Source organism: Gymnodraco acuticeps, unplaced genomic scaffold, assembly GCF_902827175.1.
Source record: "Gymnodraco acuticeps unplaced genomic scaffold, fGymAcu1.1, whole genome shotgun sequence".
Taxonomy (NCBI): Eukaryota; Metazoa; Chordata; class Actinopteri; order Perciformes; family Bathydraconidae; genus Gymnodraco; species Gymnodraco acuticeps.
The window spans coordinates 90,341-109,570 of record NW_022992222.1 but is presented as its reverse complement, the minus strand read 5'-3'; the positions used below and the strand labels follow the sequence as shown (position 1 = coordinate 109,570).

General features: G+C 40.3%; 3 protein-coding genes across 3 annotated transcripts in view; 1 reads left to right on the top strand and 2 right to left on the bottom strand.

Annotated features, from left to right (window-relative positions):
• ttc7b (tetratricopeptide repeat domain 7B) overlaps window positions 1–4,637 on the bottom strand; it is a 33,890-nt gene extending 29,253 nt beyond the window's left edge. The window contains 3 exon segments of the mRNA XM_034205974.1: window positions 957–1,032; window positions 1,238–1,392; window positions 4,455–4,637. Coding sequence (XP_034061865.1) covers window positions 957–1,032; window positions 1,238–1,392; window positions 4,455–4,575 — 352 coding nt within the window. The 5' untranslated portion in view covers window positions 4,576–4,637.
• Window positions 4,638–5,122: 485 nt separating this feature from the next.
• fam177a1 (family with sequence similarity 177 member A1) lies at window positions 5,123–11,473 on the top strand. The gene is made up of 5 exons (XM_034205961.1): window positions 5,123–5,258; window positions 5,727–5,909; window positions 8,812–8,878; window positions 9,137–9,234; window positions 9,905–11,473. The coding sequence occupies exons 1-5, from the start codon at window positions 5,190–5,192 to the stop codon at window positions 10,118–10,120; spliced, it is 633 nt and encodes a 210-aa protein (XP_034061852.1). The 5' UTR covers window positions 5,123–5,189; the 3' UTR covers window positions 10,121–11,473.
• Window positions 11,474–12,110: 637 nt separating this feature from the next.
• On the bottom strand, window positions 12,111–19,187 carry ppp2r3c (protein phosphatase 2, regulatory subunit B'', gamma). Its single transcript, XM_034205958.1, has 14 exons — window positions 19,163–19,187; window positions 19,010–19,125; window positions 18,768–18,892; window positions 17,508–17,612; window positions 17,285–17,397; window positions 16,451–16,548; window positions 16,160–16,230; window positions 15,940–16,072; window positions 15,781–15,836; window positions 13,818–13,893; window positions 13,273–13,409; window positions 12,865–13,002; window positions 12,614–12,673; window positions 12,111–12,537 (listed from the first exon to the last, which is right to left on the bottom strand). Exons 2-14 carry the CDS (start codon window positions 19,074–19,076, stop codon window positions 12,340–12,342), a joined length of 1,377 nt encoding a protein of 458 aa, XP_034061849.1. The 5' UTR covers window positions 19,077–19,125; window positions 19,163–19,187; the 3' UTR covers window positions 12,111–12,339.
• Between the last annotated feature and the right edge of the window lie 43 nt (window positions 19,188–19,230).

Sequence of the window (19,230 nt, the reverse complement as noted above, 5' to 3'; positions counted from 1 at the left end):
TGACTGATTTGCAATCGCGATATGATTAACGATATTTAAAAGATTGATAATTTTGCCTCATTATTCTAATTTACATTAAAACAAATATATATAAACATCTCTGCAGATCCACAATGTGTCCTTCAAATGGTATCTAAGAAGTATATATAGCCTTTTACAAATATTATGCTTCCTGCTATGTGACAATTCTACAAGCCCTTTAGGCGATAAGAAAAAACGATATAATTATGCAGCCCTACCTTACAAAAACCTGTCTTTTTTGATGGGAAAATTAATCCCAAATGAATAAACACATATTTTTGCTCTTACCTTTAGCGCTATTTATCAATGTATATTGTTTTGGTGCGCGCTGCCCAGTATTGGCCATAAAGGAATATGCCTTTTCTCCAATGTAATGGAACTGAATGGCACTCTAGTGGTGCTCAAAGCGCCAACAAATTAATTAATTTGAACTAACAGCAATGTCTCTTTTCAGATATAAAGACTTTGTTGTGACAGTTTCATTTAGGAACTATTTTCTTTCTACCGAACTACATCCACCAATGAGTTAGCATGAGCCCCTTGTCCATGAGTAGGATCACGCTTCTTCTGAGCAGTGATACGGTTGGCGCCTCGAAAAATAGTTCCTGCATGAAAAAGCTCACAACAATGTCTGTGAATTATCACGAGCAACTGGGCGTGGATTTGTGGGACGAGACATTACTCAGAACTGTGTCAAATGTTCATTGTTGCGCTTTGAACACAAGCCGAGCGCCAAGTAGTTCTATTATATTTGGAGATAATGCAATTCAGATACCAAGTGACACACACTAAAATAGTCTATTATGATACATAGAACTACAGGAAAGTAAAACACATTTGAGTTATTGATGTGGTCCGTCCCTTCAATGACATTACACTGTGAGCAAACTGTTGATATATGTAAATAAAGCGAACCATAGGAGCATGTAGGTTACCTAAAGCGTCTCGGTGTTCTCCCTCCACATAGCACAGCTTGGCCATCAACAGGCTGGCTTCCTGGAGGTAATCGGCCTGAAAGAGAGACAAATAACACCATTTATCTCTCTTTAATGTCGTCGACTTCAATGTGCTTGGTTTCCGTCTGCAGATGTTTTTTCTACCGATGTTAAAACCTTAAATGAATCCTTTCTGTGGCCCTAAATATGTTACAGAAACCAAAACTCCATAAGTAAAATGAATAAGGAACAATATGAAAGAATACATCCTCCACAGTTACCTTGAGGTTCCCTCTGTCCAGAGCAGCAGTCAGGTGTTTCCTGACCTCCACCAGTTTAGGTCGCGGGCCCCTGGGACTGGCCCCCTGTTTGATGGGGTTCTCCTTCAGGTACGTCTGAAGCTTGCATTCTCCCAGCAACAACTCCCCTAGGTCATCTACACACACACACACACACACACACACACACACACACACACACACACACACACACACACACCACACACACACACACACACACACACACACACACAACACACACACACACACACACACACACACACACACACACACACACACACACACACACACACACACACACACACACACACACACACACACACACACACACACACACACACACACACACACACACACACACACACACACACACACACACACACACACACACACACACACACACCACACACACACACACCACACACACACACACACACACACACCACACACACACACACACACACACACACACACACACACACACACACACACACACACACACACACACACCACACACACCACACACACACACAACACACACACACACACACACACACACACACACACACACCACACACACACACACACACACACACACACACACACACACACACACACACACACACACACACACACACACACACACACACACACACACACACACCTGTTGGTCTCATATCTTAGTTCATTAAGTTGCAATTGAACTATAATCTTCTACAGTCTTCTTTTGTCATTCCAACGACATTCACTTAAATATGATATCAGAGAAAAGCAGAACATCTCCTTTATTAAGAGGCATTTTTCTTTCATCATTTTGGAGCAAATCATCTTTATGATTACTTGATTATCCAAAAAGTTGGTGATTATACTTCTGTCAATCCCCTTACTGTTTAGAAGACTAACTGTTGTATCTGAGGTTGATATATAGTGCAAAGTTCGAAGGTCAATCTAAGGGTAAATAAAAAAACATGAATTTAACATTTGAAATCAAAATAAGATCGCTTTCTAATGACAATGTGACCACTTTAAGGTTCAGTGTATTCATGTAGTATATCTACAATGTAGGTATTGTTAACACTGCAGTGCTTACACACATACCGGGCAGATGAACGTACGGCCTAAGCTTCTGAAGCGGGGTGTGACTGTGGTGAGAGGGTCAGAGTATGAAACCAGCAGTAATCCTGTAGCTCATGCCAGCCAGTGACCGGGCTCATACCTCTCAGGAGCCACATTACATTCCACCATGGCAGCATTTGTTCATAGAACCACTCTGCAACATTCACATGTCCACAGTTGTAAATGTGTCGGTAAGGTTGGTTTTGGTAACATATCTAACAAATAATGAGTAGTCTATAATATAATCACATGTATTCTATGTGAGAATAACATTTTGAAACGTTTTCTCTTAAATATAAAGATGGGAAAATATGTTTTTTCAAGGTTGCAAAGCTTTATACAATTATTTGAATGCAATCTTTTTGTCATCAGGGGATTTTCTGTTACAGTTTAAAGCTCTAACAACATTTCTGTAATGGTGACACAAGCCCGCATATGAAATGTGCGATCGAACATGAGCAGTTCCGAATATTTGCTGCTTGGCTGTGACTCACTTACCATTTGATTCAATCTTTTGCGCTTTTTATTAACAATAGTGATGTCACAGGGTCTTTCACACGTACACATCACTGCAGTACGGTGACAAGTGAAACCACTGGAGGCTAGCAATGAGGACACCATATAAACAAGGCTCTACCATGACTTATATGGCAGAAACCTATGTCAATGGGTCGATTTAAATTGCATGGCATGATGGGATATCATACTGTTTACATGTTTTTTTAATTTATTTGTTAGCACTCTTTCAAATTAGCCCTGTTTCTCACTTGAGGCCAGGAAAAGGCTAGTCTCTGTGACCTTTGTACCTGTGCTGGAATATGATGATCTGCCCATTACCTGCACAAGTTAGATGCCGCCTATCACAGCGCACTGAGATTTGTCACTAACTGTAAAGCACTTACTCATCACTGCACCCTGTATGCCAGGGCAGGTTTGCCATCACTAACTGTACGGAGACTCAGTCATTGGTACATGTTCATTTATAAAGCCATGTTGGGTAAACTCCTGTCTTACATCTGCTCTCTGATCTGAGAGGTGCAGGGAGCTATTGTCTGAGATCTCATGATGTGGTTTTGTTACATGTGCCAGGACTGACTTAGGTACGAAAGCTTTTATGTGCGCAGCTCCACTTGCTTGGAACAGTCTTCAAAAAGATTTGAAACTGAGCAAATGGGTTCCACTGCCTGTTTTTAAAGCTAGGATAGGTGCAATGATACTTGAAACTGTTGGTACTTGTCAATGTCTCTAGGTAGGTAAATGTGGCCCTGTAAATACGATGTCCTTTAGTGTTATCTGTTGTTTTGTGTTCATGTTGTAACCTACTTGCTGACAGGTCTCCCTTGAAAAAGAGATCGATGATCTCAATGGGACCACCTGGTTAAATAAAGGTTTGAATGAATGAATGAAAAAATGCCGTTTACAATTCAGCATCAGCATCAGCGAGGAGTTTGACAGCTATCATGTAGCATCACGCCTGCTAGCCACACAGCGAAGTTAAGTGAAGCTAGACTGCGAGGCGAAACCATCACGGCAATTAGCGCAATTTAAAAAGTGTGTACGATACATATGGGCAGGGCTAATGTTAAAGCATACAACTAATACATAGAATATTCTAGATACAGTCAATTCGACATTATCAAGTTCTCAACTGAAGGACATATTACCCACTTTAAGAAAGGTAAAACAATATTGTAATTTTGATATGAAGGTTTTTTGAATGTCGATAATAGGCGACTGAATAGTTTATCATTGAAGTAAAGTTAATACATTCACCTAATGACAGGTGTTTATAGCTCCGCTTGACAGGAGAGGGCAGAACTATAACAGGAACTAAGCTAAGTTCTCCTTATCTAAAAATCTAAGTATCTCATTGTGTACACACACCATACTGCCCAAATGTGGTTAAATCCTCTGTAAAAAGGAATAATTCTGGTACTTGACCTTTGCTAGCTAACTAGCTGTCACCACAGCACAGTGCAGTAAAACTCCCAGGCTCGGCTTCTTCTGTCAGGAAGTGCCGAGGACTGAGAGCAGGGAGCAGGCCTTACAGACTGAATGAACCAAACACCCGCACACTGCTTACCGTTTGATATGAGTTTGGCCGAGAGCTGTCGTACTAGCTCCGGTATCTTGTCCCATTGACTCTCTGAACGGCACCGCTCTATCTCGGTCTCCAGTCGTGAGCCAGACTTCCTTGCTGTCATTTTTGAGAGTGGGCTCGCCTGGACCAAAACACCACAGGAGGAGAATCCCTCTCGCTGTACAGGAGACAAGCTACCGTGAAGTACAAAGACGGCTTCCGCTCAATACTTTCAAAAATAAAGCTTCAAAAACCAATGGTGCCAAGTTTATGAAAATACAAAAAATGACTGATTACTTTTTATATTATATGTAATATATATATTATAGAATATTTATAACCAACATCCACAGAAGGGTTCAGATTCTTAATACAATTGTGTGTTTAAATTGATCAAGTTACTTTCACACACTGTGTATGGTTATAGTTTAAAAACATTATTGATTTAGATTTTTTTTCTATAACTGTTTATGCTTGCTCTCTTAATATCTAACTAATTACATTATGTATGCGTTGTTTTCTTTCTCTAGAGTCTAGATGCACACAGTCACACTCACTAAATGTCCCCAAATATTGATCAACAATTAGTCTAATACATTTTGATTTATTGTTACTTGTATACAAAATGTGCAGCAAAACAGTTATTTTTTAGCAAGGAAGGCTTTTATTCTGAAAAAGTCAGATAGGAAGTGAGCACGCAGACAACCACATCGTTGTGAGGTGGAAGGAGTGACTGCGATGGCAGATTTGTCTTTGTATTTAACGAATGTGAATGTTTCACTGGGGCAAACTATGGAAACTGATAAGGTGAGTCCGTGTTATACTACTTTATTCGGTTTTCTTGTTTGTGAATGATAAAACACTGACTTTTTGTATTAACAGTGGATTACTTCCTTAGCCGCGAAGCTAACCGTCAACAAACAAACAAAGTAGCTAGCTAATAAGCTAACTTAAACTTTTGTTAAAACATTTGAGACTATTTACTTGACTTACCGTACTTTGTAGTTACACCATATTAGGATTTATAATTTACTTCTTATCAAGTTAGTAAACTACTTTCTAGGTAGTTGAGTTTGTCATGTTTTACTTTTTACGAGTTCATTGTGCCAAATATGCAGCCAGTGTGGGAGGGCACATCAAACACCATGCACACATATCTGTTAGCATGCTCGCGCCTTGTCTAAAAGCAATAACAAATAACTATTACACAAATATTCTATATTTACTAATTACACTGGTGATGAAATGATATACACGTATGGTCTGTCCTGACAGGGTCTAAAAGGAGAGACAGACCTTGAGAGGGTGGAAATGGGAGACTCTGCGGGGAGGCAGGGCAAAGTGAAGGTTCCTCGCAGGACCATCTTCTTTGCCAGTGGAGAGACCATGGAGGAGTACAGCACCGATGAAGAGGAGGAAGTGGAGGAGCCTGTGAAGAGAGATGTCTTACCTGATACGGTTTGAAACTCACTTTACTGAAACCAACAGGATTGTACAGACTCTAAACAAGCCTCAGATCTACGGCATATCCCTTGTGAAGTGTTAGAGCAATCTTACTGACCTGTCATATGCAAATCCATTACAATGTGGCTATTAACCTCAATACAGAAGAAGCCTAAAACATCAGCAAATAGCCTCAAATGTGTTGGATATATTAAATCAATCTGACTTTGGCTTCTGCTCGAGATGTTATTTGGAAATACAGTGGTGGAGTCAGCATTATAAACAGGGCTGCACATAACTGGTGCGCATGCGCACCTCCGCCAAAAAAAGAGCACCGGGTCATTTGAAACAAAGCGCATTTGCGTACCAACATTGGGAGAGGGAGAAGAGAAAATAGAGGAGAGAGAGAGAGAAAGAAAGATATTTGCGAGTTGCATATGAACCATGATATGAACTCAGGGCCGGCCCGTAGCGCTGGCTAGATGTTCGCCTCGGGCGCCAGATCTGTGGAGGTGCTGCGCTGGCAGTTCTGGGAGGGAAAAAAACATTTTGACCGTTGGGGCTCATCCTAATTTTCGGCCTTGATGTAACAATATTCATAATTAAGTAAATGTAACACCCTTTTCACCCCGGTTACACGTTTAATTTACCCTGTACGATGGGCGCTGTAAGTGATGAAAATGGGGGATGTTGGCTTATCTGGCGCCCGCAGCTCACAGCCAAAATGCGAGTGAGCGTGGGAGAGAGAGAAGGGCGCACCGCCCGGTACCGGCGCTGTTGTTATTAGAATCTGGTGCTAGCTGCTCTAACGGATATAAGAAGAAGATGTTTCTACAATAATGTGGAGGGAGAGTCCTCTCCAGTCAGACTGAGAGGCTGATACTACAGCTCAGTGAGGTAAAGGACTCTTAGTCTAAGTTCAAACGGTTTGGTCACAATTTATGTAAACACATATTTCCAAGGCACCTTTATAATTATTGGGATAAACAGGTTTCAAATAATTCCAATGTATACTATAGGACAGTAACCAAAAATATCCTTTAAAACTGGAGAGATAAAAAAAAAGCATAAATGTTAAGGTAAAATAAGATATGAACAACACAAATAAAATAAGTTACATTAAATTGTTATTGGCTATGGATTATTGGTTATGTTCACATACTTATTTGATTACATCCACTTGTCTAAGATGACAACAGAGACTTTCGACCCAAACCCAGCTGTTGACTTGTGGATGCAAGCATCTAATCACAGACTCAACCAGAGAGAAATAAGTAGGCCTACATCATCAGCTACCATGTCTGACCGAGAGGAAGACAGTGAGGAGAACAGTCAGGAGGGGAGTGATGACAGCTTGTAGGATTACTGGTCGTGCTAATGTTGTCTTGTGTTCACCTCTGCATGTGTGTTCTGTGTTCACCTCTGTGTGTTCTGTGTTCACCTCTGTGTGTTCTGTGTTCACCTCTGCATGTGTGTTCTGTGTTCACCTCTGCATGTGTGTTCTGTGTTCACCTCTGCATGTGTGTTCTGTGTTCACCTCTGCATGTGTGTTCTGTGTTCACCTCTGCATGTGTGTTCTGTGTTCACCTCTGCATGTGAGTTCTGTGTTCACCTCTGTGTGTTCTGTGTTCACCTCTGCATGTGTGTTCTGTGTTCACCTCTGCATGTGTGTTCTGTGTTCACCTCTGCATGTGTGTTCTGTGTTCACCTCTGTGTGTTCTGTGTTCACCTCTGCATGTGTGTTCTGTGTTCACCTCTGCATGTGTTTTCTGTGTTCACCTCTGCATGTGTGTTCTGTGTTCACCTCTGCATGTGTGTTCTGTGTTCACCTCTGCATGTGTGTTCTGTGTTCACCTCTGTGTGTTCTGTGTTCACCTCTGCATGTGTGTTCTGTGTTCACCTCTGCATGTGTTTTCTGTGTTCACCTCTGCATGTGTGTTCTGTGTTCACCTCTGCATGTGTGTTCTGTGTTCACCTCTGCATGTGTGTTCTGTGTTCACCTCTGTGTGTGTGTTCTGTGTTCACCTCTGCATGTGTGTTCTGTGTTCACCTCTGCATGTGTGTTCTGTGTTCACCTCTGCATGTGTGTTCTGTGTTCACCTCTGTGTGTGTGTTCTGTGTTCACCTCTGCATGTGTGTTCAGTGCCGTGTGTCTGGCAAATAATGTCAAGACCCCCTCAAAAGTTACGGTTTATTTCATTTTAAGGATGAGCACCAAGCAACATCTCCAGGTGCTCCTTTGAGAACCAGGGCAAAAAAGTTATGTGCCCCCCTGATTATAAATCCTTTATTCACCCGGCAGCAATCATTTACAGCAATACAACAGTCAAATCAAAAGGCTGTTAAGTTCAATTGTGCAGTTCATTGATTTTTCTGGCAATTATTTCCTTAATGAATGGTTTGGTTTATAACATTTAAGAAAATAGTGATAAATGTCAGTCGGAAACAAAAGGCATGTCCTTTATTATGATATCAAACAGAGAGAAACAGACAATGTTCACATATGAGAAGCTGAAAAAAGCCCTTTTGCTTTAAAAACGATGTTTATGATTAAAAGTGAATATAATTGTTGTTGTTTTTCCCTGTCAAACAACTAATCAATTATTCATTTTCAAAGTGGTATCCTCAGCAATCTGCCAGGTGGTCCACAAAATAAATAGTTAAAGTGTGCAGTATCATAAAAAGTGCAATGTGTTTAAGTGGAAGAGTTTTAATTTACAATAGTTCCAATGTGTTTCAAGCCTAAGCATACTTGTTATTACAATTATGACGGGGTCCTTGGAAAATGTCCCTTCTTCTAATCATGGGTCCCGGCCCCCTCAACATTTGAGAACCTCTGCTTCAATAATGTGATGATGTGTTCTTAGGTCACTGGTGTTCTTTTGTGTTTTTAATTTTCATGTTCTCCTAATTTTAGTCCAAACTGACCTGGGGTCCATACTTCTGGTTCCACATGTGGAGAATGGGCACTTCTACTATCTCAGGTAAAGAAGATCTGTCAGTTGGCACTCATGCTAGCAAGTACCAATCGCACCTGGTTCGGAAATGTCAAGAGATTTTTAGAGTTGTTCCAGACCGAGTCAATCATTACAATGTTATAAATACTCTGCAGAAATACTGGGAAATTAGCAAACGTTCAAATAAGATGCTTTAACTTCAAACGTTTTTAGCTTGAATTTGTATTTGTATTCCTTCATATCAAAGATATATATATATAATGAGTGTATGTTTCTGTTCTGTAGTGTGTGACTTCATGGGAGAGAGACTGGCTTCACTGTTCGGCATCACTTCTCCTAAATACCAGTACGCTATAGATGAATACTACCGCATCAAGAAAGAGGTAGGACACATGTGCACACACATCCTTGAGTTTCATTGCAATGTATATGTATTTATATAAGGGATGATTATTTTCTCAATAATGACCAGCTCGCTGCAAATGACTCAAATTATTACACGTCTTCTTACTTAATAAAATAATCATTTGACTCCACAATAGTCAATTAAAAAAGATTTGATTGATTTTAAAATGATAGTATTTTGTCCCTTTGACCAAAATAGTCTGTTGTACTGTGCATGACTTTTTCTTTTCTTTACTGGGGACAGTTTAGCCATCAATAATACAAAGTTTCATGCTGTCCACAAATATAAAAATGGATATTGAAAAAGTATTTCATGGTGTTTTCTGGTAGAGGAAAACAAATTATGTTTTGGGATATAACTGATGTGAAATTGACCGGACTTCTTTTTCTGCGGATTGATATGACCACACATAGTCTTTTGATCGGAGCATCCTTAGCAACGGTCTGCTATCGAAAAAGAGCAGATGGCTGAATGTCCAAATTGACAAATCAGAATCAAGTGTTCAACTAAGCCGTATAATAAGTAAATATATATAAAGTCACACCTTTTGAAACCTGTTTGCGCAATGGCTGGAGCAGGAACACAAAAAACAAATGTCAAACAATACATAAGTAGTACTAAAAGCAACACTCTCCACTGTCCCGCAGGAGGAGGAGGAGGAGGAGGAGAACCGTCTGGCTGACACTGCGGAGCGTCGCTTTGCGGACCAGCGCAGTGTCGAGCAGGACGACCCCCACCCTGCCACCATGGAGCAGCCGGAAGCTTCCAGAGCCTCCTTTGTAAACATTAGCTTCGAGCTGGAACCTGAAGCTCCTCTCAGCACCGCAGAGACCAACAGAGTCCCCTCCCCCCTGCCCTCATGAAAACTCCCACATTTCTCTCCGTTACAAGTCTGAAAACATACATTTACTTTGCTTTATAGATTATTAATACTGTTATTTGTTTATTTGATAGTAGTCAGTGCAGGGAGAAATACAAAGGGCTGTAGCAGTGACTGCACTCGCTGTACCTGTGAATTTAAAGGGCATTTCAATCCTATGCAAGACCGAGAGGTATCTTTGAACTGTTTTGTGGACTAGAAAAAGGTTCAATTGAGAAAGGGAAATAAAGGCTGGATGTTAAACTGAAATAGATCCTTCCTCCCTGAGCATGAACACACACATGATTCTACTACTGGATATATGCAAAGTCAGACATTTCACAACATTAGCCACGTTTGTAGAGACACCACCCGAGTTATGGCATCCAACATCCAAAACATCCAACATCTACATTCACAGGAGTAAGATTTGGTTTCACATATTGGCTAATAATATCTACCTAGCATATGCATCTTCCTGCAGGTGTTCTATAATGTCTGTACTTAGCAGCATATACTAACTGATTTCGTGGCACTCCTGCAAAGAATTATCACTAAGATCCAATTCATCTCTGTGCCTAGTGTATTGATAGACTTAAAAAACCTCCTGGTCACTATAGTGTCTTTTAAGATGAAGATGAGTGTTGCACCACTATTGTGCAGATGGATCTATGTCATTGAGATTTGGAGCCGTGTAAGAAGTAGCAGTTTTTGTTCAAATGTCCTTTAATACTCAAAGAAACGTTACAATTTCTTTGTACTTCTTTCTATGTAAACGTTGTGATTCTGTGATGATATCAATTGACAAAAAGAAACAACCTATGGTAATTGTTTTCTTCAAGAAAGGGCAAATGTTGGCAAATATTGATTTAGTTATACAATCTGATGGTACTCAAATGTATTGTTGGCGAATGATCTAGATTCTACACTATTGCCTTCATGTTGTTATTGAGGGTTCATCTCAAAGTGTCCTTGTTGAAGCGTCTGAGTGTAGCAGCGTAATGCTGACACTGAGCTATCGTAAGCTGCTTATTGATACTTGTATCCTCCCACGTGGCTGAGTGTCATCACATCTCAGCCTGGAATGGTTCAGATTCACAGAAATGACAATGATCTAGTTCAAGAAGAGATTTATATATGGGCTTTAAAGAAGTAGTGAGAGCTAGATTGCAACGTATCAGTATGTTAATAACTCTGTGGGTGAAGGTCTGTCTGTAGGCAATGAAGGATGTTAGTTGTGCTTTTTAAATGTATAAAAAGTTCCAATGTGCTAAAGTTATTTTAACAATCCTTTATTGAATATGTGTGTATACATATTTATATTTTCTGTGTTAATAAAACCGTTAAACATTCAAAAGGTTCTTCTGTTTTTAATTTTATACACAATATTTCAAAAAAACAATATTAAAGGTGAAAAGCAACTACAGATACAACATGGATAGAAACAGGAAAAAAACAATATATATATAAACGGAGAAAACAAGGTGACTTACAGAACTTCACATTAGATTTATATATATATATATATTCATATGTTTCTCGCCTCTTCACTAACAAAACAAACCCTGTAACACTGGGGGAAACTGTAAAGAGAGAAACAATTAAAATGGTGGGATAAGGAAGAAGTGAAAAAGAAATAGCTATCCCATTGTATTCTAAAGGAATCAAAACCCTCTTTTTACTACAGAAGGTTTGGTTTCAGCCTTATCATTTACTATTTTCAATTACTGAAATATAGAAAAGGAAAATCTCAAGGAGTTACAAATATATATATATACACAAATATGTAATTTATGAAGTGGTTGTTTTAGGTTGCCATGGCAACCTACATATGTATGTCCAATATTCGTCCACCTTTTTTATCTTTTTTCTGTGTTTTCAAATGAACTTAAGCAAAACAGTGAGCTATCCATTATAGCCACTTTCAATTGAATTTGACAGTCATTTAAAGGACATTTCTATTATACAAAGAAAAGTGAAGCATGTAGGCATTGTGAGGAAAGGAACTTTAAGGAAACATTTATTTAAAAAAAGGTCAAAGACAAAAACACATGTATGACATTTTCCATACAGGAACATAGCAGTCGGGAACAAAAAGCACTGTGTCTCCTCCTTCCATCAATCCATTCATTTCTCCAGGCTCTGGGAAACAGGAAGTGTTCAGTGCTTTCAGCTTGGGAGTGAAACGTTGGTACCAGGAGCGTCGCTTCTGCCACATAATCTTCAGTTGTCGTCCAGATCTGCCATGCTGCTGCTGCCGTCGTTGTCGCTGGCAACCAGCACCTCTCTGTTCTCGTAGGTCCAGAAGCCGTTGAGGTCGATCAGGATGCTGGTGACTGTGTCGCCCTGGCAACTGTTCACCAAGTCCTGGAGGGTGATCTTGTAGGGGTCTTTAGGCTTCACCATGTCGTAGATCTCATCCTGAGGAGAGGCAGCGATCAGAAACGGAATTCTTCACCCAAAAACCCCCAAAAGTCTGGATTTGTGTGAACTTTACCTTTACATCCTGGAACGTGACCTGCTCCTGTCCGTGGAGTTTCATCTGCTCCTGGATGGCCTGGAGAACAGAACATGCAACAGCATCACAGATGTGTGTATTCTTGTATTTCTGACGCCCATACAAATATACAAGGAATGTAGTCTAGCCTTAAAAAAAAAAAATACAAATAAATAAGGAAACTAATAAAATAAATAATAATACCATTTTTTTTTTTTAAAGGAATGAGAGGATCTAGGATGACAATTTACCCTGAAGAAAAAGTTGAGGGAGAACACGTTGAGGTATCCTCGATTCTCCATGTCCAAAAGTTTGAAAATGTACTGCAATGCTGCCGGCTCCTTCCTGTTCTCCAACGCCAACACAAAGTCTAGATAGGTCTTATAGTCCTGAGGTAAAGGAAGAGACACACAATTATTCATTCTTAATCTACATGTACAACTTAGACCCAGGACACAAGAGTCCGTAACATAAAAGGATGCATAAGAGGAGAGGTGTAGTAATTTTCAAATGAATAAAAAGTCTAAACCCTGTTCACCACTTATGTGCCATTTCAGTCTTTTTGTTAGACATCGCTCTGCAACACTATTGATTAGAAACCACTAGAGTAACAATTGAGTTCCAGGACCTTTGTATGATAACTCTGTTTCTGATCGTACCATTTCCCCGTCGTAGGTGAGGCACTCCTGGAACACTCTGTCCAGGAAGACGGAGGTGAGCGTGGCAGTGCCGTAGCGTGAGAGCTCCTCTTTGCTCAGCATGCCGTTGTGGTCCTTATCCAGGTTCAGGTACTGGCCTGTAATGATACAACACATCATAAGTGGAATCAACTTTGGTGGATGTTTGGTTCTGCAAAACCAGCCAACTTGCAGTTTACTGTTATCTATGTCAAAGAAATGTCATCACCTTTGACCACAATTTCAGTACAACCGGCTGTGAGGCATACAAGTCCACAAGTAATAGAAACAAAATCATGACCAGTGACTTGCTCTAGTCTATCGTTTTTCCGGATTCCCTACACTGACAAAGCCAAGCTACTCTATTTCTAATGACTCAATATCCCAGTTTCTGCACCCACAAAAGTATTTTAGTTTGGTTAGTTCATGTAATATTTGATTTATAAGCCGATAACATTCCTTAGGATCATCATGAAGACTTGATGAGAGACTGGAAGCCTGACATTCACGCTTAGACATTTTCTCACCGTAGACTCTGAGAGCTGAGGGGGCAGAGAACCAGTTGGACTCCTGACTCTCTTTAGACAGCTCCTCGTCTCTCAACTAGGAGCAGAGAGGAAGAGGAGAACAGAGAAAGAGAGAGGAAGAAAAACATGACATCAGCTGGTCTGTACACTGGTGGGAATATTGCCCTTACAATTTGATATAAGACAGTATTAATCCAGATAAAGAGCTACGATCCTCTTTTAAAGGTCCCATGACATGGCCATTTCTACTGATCATAATTCCATTGTTGAGGTCTACTAGAATACATTTACATTGTTCAATTGGTTTCTCAAACAGCATCTCTGTATAGTATGTGTATTCACTCTGTCCTAAACGCCTTGTTGGAGCTCCTGCCCCCCCCCCTCCCTGTGAGCCCACTGTGCTCTGATTGGTCAGCTCGCCCACTCTGTTCTGATGAGTCCACCACCGTTACAGCGGAACATCAGTGATTATGTGTTACAATGGCGTTAGCAACCAGAAAATGACACCAGTAACGACAAACAGATGAGAATGCTGCGTGGGGTCTGGGTGCCGTGTTGGCGGGAGGTTGCGCGGCTCGCTGCTGCGAGGAGCGGACAGTGTGAACAGGGTTACTGGTGTGGTTTCCTGGTTGCTGCGTGGGGTCTGCGAGACAGCGCGAAACTCATCCTGAGCACACACAAACACTCACAGCCGAAGTAAAAACAATAAGTGTGGCTTGATATTGAGTAAGAAAAAGGTTTATAACGCTGTGAGAATGGGTCTGCGGAGAGCATTTCTCTGCGATCCCAACTCGTCTATTACCAACGTTCACTGCGTTTGGTAGTGACGCCAAGGGATCCTGGTGTGTGAGGAGCTCCACGGATTGGTCCATTTTGGACCAATGGCTCCCCGGGCGCCGTACATAATGGCAGCCCACTGCTCCTAACACTAGGATGGGTCACCTATTCCAATCAAGGTTCCAGTGGGGACCTTGCTCCCTGCGTGTGCCTCTCCACCTCGGTTCCTTACTTCTTACTTGCTACCCCTTTCCCTCAACCTATCCTAAGGGAGTGCATGTACGTAGACACGTTAGTTTTGCTGCTATAGGCTTGGACTGTCGGGGGACACCTTACTTCTTCCTTCTGTCTGTCTGTACCTGTGTACTCTCATGTTCCGATTAACCCAGTTTCCCCCAAATGTATTTGTTGTGTCTATCTATGCCGGGATCCTGAGTCGTGGCTGATCCTGTTGCTGTGGTCCTGTGTCCTGGATCCTCTATCCTGAGTTCTGGATTTGAGTCGTGGACTTCGGGTCGTGGCTGAACCTGTCTCTGTGGTCCTGCCTGACTCTCACCATGCTGCTTCCCTGATGGCTTCCACAGGATTGTTGACATCCTCGTGGATTCATCTTCTTATTACAGACACATGCATTTCCTAACATTCGGTCTATATGCTGTAAAATGTATTATCTCTTATATTTGCACACGGCATCTATTGCACGTCTGTCCGTGCTGGGAGAGGGATCCCTCCTCTGTTGCTCTCCCTGAGGTTTCTCCCATGTTCCCCTTTAAACTGTGGGTTTTCTCTGGAAGTTTTTCCTTGTACGATGTGAGGGTCCAAGGACAGAGGGTGTCGTATTCTCATAATGATATTCTGTACAAACTGTGCTGTTGTATTTGTTGTAAAGTGTCTTTATTGTAAAGTATTTTTATTGTATGCACAGCACTTTGGCTCGACCAAAAATCGTTTTAAAAATGTGCTATATAAATAAAACTTGATTTGATAAAAAGCTACATAACACACAAGGGGACAGGTAATAACCAGAAAAGCATGACATGGGACCTTTCAAATATGAGGTTTGGTCCTTTTACTGCTGGCTGGTAGTGTAGAAACCAAATCAACTTGTCACGTTTGATCACATATACCTACAACAACCAAAACATTGACTTCTTAAAAAGAATTAGAGTAATAAAAAAGGTTCTACCTCCAATAAATCATCCAGAAAACTGCAGGCTAATATATCCTGGATTTTGATCTTTCCTGAAAAACAAAACAGACACACTCTCAGTAAAGGATAAGTAATGTATTATTTAATATTTTACTTTAGAGATACATTTGTATAATGTGTGTGGTTCACACTCACCTGTTCGGAGGGGGTCGAGGAAGAAAAAGAACTTCCTGACAGCGGTGCAGACGTAGAAGGAGTAGAAGGACTTCTCCAGTCCGTCCAGCTGAGGCAGAGTGGGGATCAGCTCCAGGATGTAGTTCTCCAGATCCTATTTCACAAAAATGATGGCTTTTTAAGAATCATTTCAGCGCATTGAAACTGTTTAAATGTGTCTTTAAGTGATGGAAGTGCCTACCGACTCTCTGAGGTGGCCCTGTCCTGCTACATCATACAGACTCAGGCCGATACGGGTCTGATGCAGCCACACTACAGACAGAAGAGAGTACAAGTTAGTCACCAGTTCAGATGAATCCATGTCAGTAAACTAGGCTGGGAGATACTTAAACAAACTAATATAAAGGGAAATATCCTAATGTATGCTTAGTTTTGAGTTAAGGTAAAGGAGCTTTTTGACATTTGTTGTACCTTCTAAAAGGTATTTTATATATTAAACATGTAAAAAGAGGAAACATATGAAGGTCCGGACCTTTCCTCATGACGTAGTTGAAGAACTGCATGATGGAGATCCTGCCGTAGGGGTCGCTGTGGAGCAGCTTGGCGTACACTCTGGCTGTGAAGAATTTACTGAAGTAAAGAGAGGAGAGAAGTGGAGTGAAGCTCTTATTTGATTTGATCTTACTCTATTTGATCTGAAAGCCCTTTGAATCTTCAATATTAGGTTTTTTCCCCTGGATACAGAACTATTTTAACGGGACCTTTTTCTTGACTTTTCGAGATTCAATTAATCTTCTCTATTCACATCAAAGACCGATTTCTATTAACATTAAAAAACATTTAAAAGAACATTTTTAATTAAACATTTTTGGTTTAAGATAATGCATAATTTGCAATTGTAAACACTACATAATTCCTAATTAAAAAAAAGTGTCTTCATGGAATATTTCAACTGGGGAAATCTATGGTGATATATATTAGTTATTTGTTTACTCTATTCACCTGTAGTGTCTTGCAACATGTAAACAACTCATACATTATTCATCAATGGATACTTTTAAACGTTGTTTATTCTTAAAATGAGTTTTTTCTCAAACTCCTCAATCTGTACTTCAGTAGCACAACAAAATAACTTTCCAGTAGTGACACAATTGTTTTGTTTTGCCTGAATACAGTCGTACCCAAAGGCAAGACACATAGACGGCGCCTAAGGGATCTAAGAAGTGACAGCAGAGGGATTTCCCATAATGAACCTTTGATCCAGCATGAATCCTTGGTGCAAACAGGAACACATCAAAGACTGGCACAGGGAGGGGTGTTACCCAAACTGTGCAGTGCCAGTAAACCTCTACTTCCTGTTCGTCACCTGCACTTGGGCCCGGCCTGCTCCCCCACCTGCAGGTAGGCTTCATAGCTGATCATGGCCTCCTCCCCGCTCACTGGAGGCACCTGGTGCTTATCGAGCAGGAACCACAGGTTCTACAGGAACACAAGGAGGAAGAGAATACAGAAATAATCAAATAAAACCCTACAATGTTGTTACTCATGTAGAAGTAGGTCATTATGTTGTGACTGACTGAAGTGTTTACCTGCAGTTCCTCATTATCCAGCAGCTCTCTGCTCTTCCTCTGCAGGAACACGGCTCTGGATTCCTCTCTCAGTTTCTGAAGTAACACTTCATCCTCTGCTGGTAGCTGCACAGCAATATAATCCTCATCATCACTAACAAGTGTTACTGTACCCTTCGGTATTGTACTGTATGAGCATTTTCATCACAGTTATTATCAAAACATCTGAGTTACAGTCATTAGACACCTTGAAGGAAAACTGCATTCACTAGTTTTCTTCTTTCTAATGTAATATCTTTTTGTTATCGTCATCTCAATGTGAGCTTGCCTGATAAACACGTCTTGAAAGACTGCGATGTTGCACTTTGAATATCCCAGTAAATCAAGTGTCGTCACCATATATTAAATCGTTCTTCTGACAATGATAACATATTTACAAATATCACAAAGTGTGCAACAAATCCATTTTGATTAGATTGCATTTTGGGGACTGAGATGGATACTAGACATAGTCACATGCCAATTTAACACAATCAGCTACATTTGTATCAACTCACAAAAGCAACTAAAATATGATAAGACAATGTCATCACTGGAGTCTCCAGTAGGGGAGTGCACTTGGACAGAAATGGTGATTCAGACATACCATTGGAAACTTTCAAATAAAAGTGTATCTTAAAGATGATGATATGTATCGTTGATCATTTCATCCGTACAGCAATCAAGATCAATGTATTGTTATGCCGGTACTAGTAACAATGTATTAGATTACATTCTGTAAAAAGGTACTATTTTGTCTGATGTGCACAATCCTGTTAACTTTGGGACTTTTTGTGAACATCCAGATGTTCAAGAATGTTTTTAATGACCTTTTGTGTTCAGTTGATCAATTTGTTCAAGAATTTAGTAAATCATTTTTGAAAATCACTGAATACTTTGTGGGAAATATTGGCAGTATACTGAATGCAGCAGAAAGGTAGAACTGGGTACACCTTAATATCTGCCCACTTATTGCTATTGATATTGTTAGTGTGATATTCAACAACAAATTGGCATTATTTTCTATTAAGCGACAATACTATTTATATGACTTTACATATTGTTGTTCTTACATATTACTCTTTGAAATGTAATATTTAAGTGCACTTGTTTGGCAGATTCTGTGATTGGGATTTAGTGATGCCAAGGGTTGAATCATTGGTCTTGTACCACAACACAATCAAAACGACATGAATGCAAACACTTTTCATTGGGTTTGTATGTTATGTATCAATATAATACCCTGTAGTAAAATCGTGGGATGGTCTTGTAGGACTTGTCTTTGTCGCCTCCTTCCTTCCACTCTGTATAGTATTTGGTGAACAGCTCTGTTTCTTCTGCTTTCTTTTCCTCTTCGCTCCTCTCATCTGTAACGTCACACCAACAGTTCATGTTGACTTAGCTAACCGGTGACTTAAGCTATCAATCCACAGTAGCTAGCTTTAGCCGCCGGTATGTTACATTAGTTTACATTTTTGTCTCACCTTTTTTTGCGTTTGCTAATCTTCTTTTCAAAATATCCGACCAATGAGGTTGTTTTTCTTTAGCCATACTTGCTAAGAAGCCAATTAAATATTTCGTCAGTATATTTTAGCCATTCCAAAAGACAAAAATATGACAAAAGTAGACTTGTGTACTAAAGTAGCCAAGCTGCCCAAAAGTGAGACAACGTCAAGTAACTGACTGAACAAGAGTAAGGCTTCCG